Below are 5391 nucleotides of genomic sequence, written 5' to 3' on the forward strand. Positions count from 1 at the left end.
TTTTTTGCCTTGAGAGCCATTATAGATTTCTTAAAGTTCAGTGAAATTTGGGAGGAACAGATAAAAGTGAGCACTCAGTCACTGTTTGCCATCTCAAGTCATGACCTTTGACTTGTAAGTCAGGCTGCTTCCAATTTGCTGGGGCAAGTCGATAACCTGGTGGGGTGTCCTGTAAATTAGGTAAGGTGTGTAAATTAGCCCTGCCTTCACCAGAGGGAGCTGCTTGACCTCCTCTGGCTTATTTCCTGTCCTGTTTTAAAATCAAATGCTTCTTTATAAATACTATCTCACTTAGGGATTCATCTAAAATGCAGCCTACAGCAGCTTTCTCCTTCAATAGATCTGTGAGAGAAATATGGTTTCTGACCCAGTAGAGCTGTATTTTTTCTTTCTTTCTCTCCTCTCCTTTCCCCTCCCCTCCCCACTCCCTTCCCCTCCTTCCTTTCTTTCTTTTTATTAAGTAGGCTCTACGCCCAGCGTGGAGCCCAACACAGGGCTTGGACTCACGACCCTAAGATCAAGACCTGAGCCGGGATCAAGAGTCGGATGGACGCTTAACTGACTGAGCCACCCAGGCACCTGAAGAGCTGCATTTTTAAAACCAAGGCTCACCTACCTATGGAAAGCAGATCCAGGCCCCCTGGATAACTAATGTCAGTGTTACCTGTGAGTTTATCTAATTAATGTTTCTTTCTTTCTACTTGCCTCAGATTATTTTTTCCTTAGCCAGATTTTTAAAATGTGTTGAGGCACCAAACGTTCCTTACATTCTTTGACGGCCTCTAATTTCTGGAGCTCCTGAGGCTGAGTGCACCACACAGCCTCCCCCGTGTCACCCCCACCTGGCCGAACCCATGACCCACTGTGTGCCCTTCCTCCTTAGAACCCTTATCTCTACCCTCTTCCCCACTTCCCAACAAAACAATCGGAGCATGTGCCCAAATTTATTTTTTATTTTGCACACATAGGAAATGGGACCCTATGAAAAGAGAACAAAAAAAGAGGAATGAGCCAAATGTTGCAGAGAAAAAACATGCACAGCTCTGCTCCCAGTTTACTCCTAACCACTGACTCTGTAAGACTTCCAACACACCAGGAGCTGGACTCACTCCAGGAGGGGGACACAGGCCACAGTCAGCACAGACGGAATGAGAACGGTCAGGAAATGTCACAAGTGGGATTTCTACACACAGTATCAGCGCTCACTGTAGAAGCGTTCTCACCCAGGTTCAAGGGAAACCAAAATTTATCTTCACAAACATGGAATACGAAATTGTTGAGCACTACCTAAATCGTTCAGTCTCTGAGATCATTTGCTATCAAAAAGATAAATAAAATTTAGTCACGGATATCTGGGTGCTTTTTCAACTGCACCCTGATCCAATTCCAGGGGCAGCTCTTACTGTGCTTCGTTATTAAGAAAAAAAAAAAAAGTGAAGGGAGAAATTTCAGTCAAAAATGCAGAACGAATGACCCGGAAGAAGAGGAACCTTCTGGACCCATGTAGTTGTCCTTGGCTGTAAACAGCCAATGTTGTGCTTTGTTGTCTCGTTTGGATCAAGGACCAGAGTGCGGGGAGTTACTGCCGTCAGGGGCAGGAGCTGGAGGTCACACGAGGGTAGCTGAAGACTCCAGCCGCACCAGCTGCGTTTGAAAACTGTGTTTCCGAGGGTTTGTGTTTGGCTCCCAGCATTTCCTGTGGAATTCCCTGGGAGGCCTGCAGATTCTCCATCTTTGCAGGAAGGTAAGTCTGAGCAGGTGCTGCAGTCCTGTCCTGATTTCTCACCCTTACCCTACACAGACATCCCGGAAGCAAAGGGACACCCAGACTCCTGGTCTCGGGGAATGAAAACTCCAGCGAGACGTTCTGATGCTCAGGTTCAATGAGTAACAATTTCTCAAGAGGCTCCAATTAGCTTTTACAAAAATAAGCCCCCCCCCCCACCCTATCCCACTACTACACACACAGGGATCTACCCATCTCGGCTACTCTGCTTTGTCTTCCTATACACAACCGGTCAGATCTCAATCTGGGTTCAAATGCACCACCAGCATTATTTGCTGCAGAGGAACAGACCTTCCTTATAACCCGGTGACTACTTGTTAGATCCCAGGGTGACACATGTTTCTTAGCCAGGGTTTGCATTTCTAACCACATCTTTGATTCTAATTTTGATTACGTTGTCAGTGAATCCTATTCAGTACTTTTTGAAGAGATCTTCCTGCAGTCCTGGGATTTTGCATTCCTTTTTTTCAGCAAGCTTTTCCTCTTCAGAGCCCGACACACACACACACACACACACACACACACACACACACACACACACCTGCTGAAATCAAACCACCGGCCTGGCCTGCTGGCCCTCAAAACCGCTGGCCTGACCCTGCCGGCACACCTCTCCCCAAGGGGCTGATGTGACTTCCCAGCCAGATGTGCCTCTCCGCTTTGAAAGTGTCCATCACCACCACCACCGGGGCTGCCATCGGGACGGGCGTGGAGATCTCTGGTCGGGCACCAAGGCCAGACAGCCGCTGATGTTCAGAGAAGACACTCTTGAGTCTGACTTTCAAGGACAGGACTCTACATGAGCTTCCACAAACTCACTAAAAAGTGGGGGAAACATTTTATTTTTGCCAAGTCAGACCAAGAGTTCATAAAATGCAGTGTCCCAGTGTGATGCAGGAAATCAATTTCCCATAAATTTAAGTATCTTTCCTTAGTGATTTTCAGGTAACTGTAGACATCCAACCTGACCTACCCTGGATCCTCATCTCCTCGATGATGTACACAGTCCTCTCCCAGCCCTGGCTTTGAAGAAGGGATGCCGCTCTCATCTCTAGGAAGCGAATGGACATAGAAAGTGCTATGAGGCTTCTCCCACACCAGAGTCTAACAGCTTCTTGAAGAGGAAGACTGACAGGATGAGGGGCTCCAAGAGTGGACCCCGCGGGCCCTCATTTCTGTGAGCTGACTGCTGTGTGCTTGGGAGGAAGCTGCCTAGGCCAGAACAAACCCCTCCTTGTGCTCCCCCTGCACACATGGGCCCCGCCGTGGCTCCTTCTCCTTAGTCTCTCTCCCGAGGATCTCAGGTGTCAACCCTTGGGGACTGTCCACACGCTGCCAGAGCTCAGATTACGTCAGAAACAGAAGCAACAGAGGAGACACAGGATAAATTCAAATACTGGTCCTCCACAGAAAACTTGAAAGGGAGCTGTGCTTGCTTTGAAGATATCAAGGAGGAACTTGCCCTTCGTGGCTCAGAAGACAATTCCTGGAAGCGACCATCGATGGGGACAGAGAGGTGGGGTGAAAGCGCCCCTCCCTGTTCCCCTGTGAGGTCGCACAGGCCGTGCCCCCTGCTACTTGGCCTTCACCACCTGTTCATATGGGGGCGGGGGTGTATTGCAGTAAGAGGGGGGCGGAGGGTAGGCTGTGCTTCCCTGGGGTGAGCTGGGTTGGACCTGGAAAGCCATCGCCATGGGATTTCCGGCAGGATTCATCCCCGGTCCTCCAGGGTCGGTGTAATATGGCAGTCCCGGCTGCTGGGCTCCTGAAAAGACAGATGAGCAGATGTGAACACAGCAGAAAAAAGGCACTGCCCATCACCCCCGGTCGTCCCCTCAGCTGACATGGACCGAGGGCCAAATGCCCAGACACGGTGGGGCACCCGGGACATGGGAACGAGCCAGAGCCACACGTGAGTCCCCAGCCTCATGCAGCCCGTGCTCTGGGGTGCGGACGGCTGAAAGGGCACCCACAAACTCCCCTGGGTGGCTAAGCGACAGGACGGACATTAACAGGATCGGGTACAGTAGGCGGTGGGGCTCCCATGTCGCTAACCCAAAGCCTGAATGATAAACCAAGGAGGCTCTGCAAAGAGCTGGGGAAGTGCGTGCTGAAAAAATTACCAACAGAGAAGGCCGTGTCCACTTTCAAGTGAAGAAAACCAGGGCCACGGTAAGGTAAGCCAATTTGAAGCTCCCTACTGGTTTCCTGACTCTTGCCAGAATTATCATTGGCAGCTCCACAAGCCCTTTGAGAACACAGTTTGCTGAAGTCCATTCCTGAAGTCTGGCCTCCATTTCCATCCGCTGGGTTAACATTTTATCAGGGTGGCGGATACCGGTCATCCAGGTGAGCCCAAGTTCACAGACAGGGAGACCATGGGAGCAAATGCCAGAGGATGGGTTGATGTACCTATGGAATCTCTACTTGTCTTTGGCACTGCTGGAGGAGATCTTTTCTCCCTGCTTCAGGCCAGCGTGCAGGACGTGGGAGGGGGCACCCAGAAGACAAAGAAGGTGACAAGCTGGCCACCCCGTCCCACCATCAAGTCGTAACTCTCATTTTAATGGGCAGGAATATTTGAGCTGCTATTTTCGAGTCTATGTTTTAGATTTGCTTACTCTGATCATGTGGATAAGGCTACAGAGTACTGAATATATACATAAATAATCGACAAAAACAAAACTGTGAGCTTTGGGTGTGTCTCGGGCTAAGTTAATTTTGTTGGTAGACTCAGGTCTATTGGAGTTAGGCCTCATTTAACCCAGAAAGCTACTCGGAGTGTCAGAGAAATCATCCCTGTATGTATATTGGTTAGGGCTTTTTTTTTTTTTCCTTTTTTCAAATGTCTCTTGCCACAGTTTAACTGAATAAAGGTCAGTTTACTAAGAAAGACGCCCATCAACCTGCGTAAGATGTTGCAGACCTGGCCTGTGTCAGATCTTGGAAATCTACAAATGTGCGAAAGGAGAGAATGTAAGACAGAAACCGAAGGCCAGAAATGCATTCCAGGGTGTCAGGAGGAGAGCAATCAGTCACAAATGCCACCTTTATCAATCCCTGCCTCATCTCACACCTGTATGGCCCAGCAGGCAGCACCTGCTCCTATCTGTGCATCTTTCCACTGCCTTGGGATGCATTTGCTTACAAGCCCAGGACCAGCCACGACCATGAGTTTCCCAAGGGCAGAGATTACAATTTATTTATCTCTGTATATTTTATATAAACAAAAAGTTACTTAAAGATTAAAAAAAAACAAACAGGCAATTGTAATAGTTTGGAAAAGACTGACTATGAGAGGAATCCCTGACTATGAGAGAAGGAGAGAATGAGAGGTATTCAGGGGGAATAACCCAAAGGCCTTGGGGACCAATTCAATGTGAAATGCTTGAGGACAGAGAAGAGGTCTGACTTGAAGAGACCCTGGTTTCTGGTCTTGAGAAAAGGGCCCAACAAGAAAGAGAGGGAATATAAGGAAAGAGGGGGTACGGGGAAAGAGAGAGGGTTGCAGGGGAAGAGTGGGGTGCAAGGGAAAGAGGGGATGCAGGGAAAGAGGGGGTACAGGGGAAAGAGGGGGTGCAGGGGAAAGAGGGGGTGCAGGGGAA

General features: G+C 49.1%; 1 protein-coding gene across 2 annotated transcripts in view; it reads right to left on the minus strand.

Annotated features, from left to right (window-relative positions):
* Positions 1-1931: 1931 nt before the first annotated feature.
* The window catches only part of VOPP1 (VOPP1 WW domain binding protein), a 107537-nt gene continuing 104077 nt past the window's right edge, over positions 1932-5391 (minus strand). For both annotated transcript variants that reach the window (XM_032430457.1, XM_032430456.1), the window contains one exon: positions 1932-3551. In XM_032430457.1, coding sequence (XP_032286348.1) covers positions 3383-3551 — 169 coding nt within the window. In that variant the 3' untranslated portion in view covers positions 1932-3382. The remainder of the gene's footprint in view (positions 3552-5391) is intronic.

This window comes from Phoca vitulina, unplaced genomic scaffold (assembly GCF_004348235.1).
Source record: "Phoca vitulina isolate PV1807 unplaced genomic scaffold, GSC_HSeal_1.0 scaffold44, whole genome shotgun sequence".
NCBI lineage: Eukaryota > Metazoa > Chordata > Mammalia > Carnivora > Phocidae > Phoca > Phoca vitulina.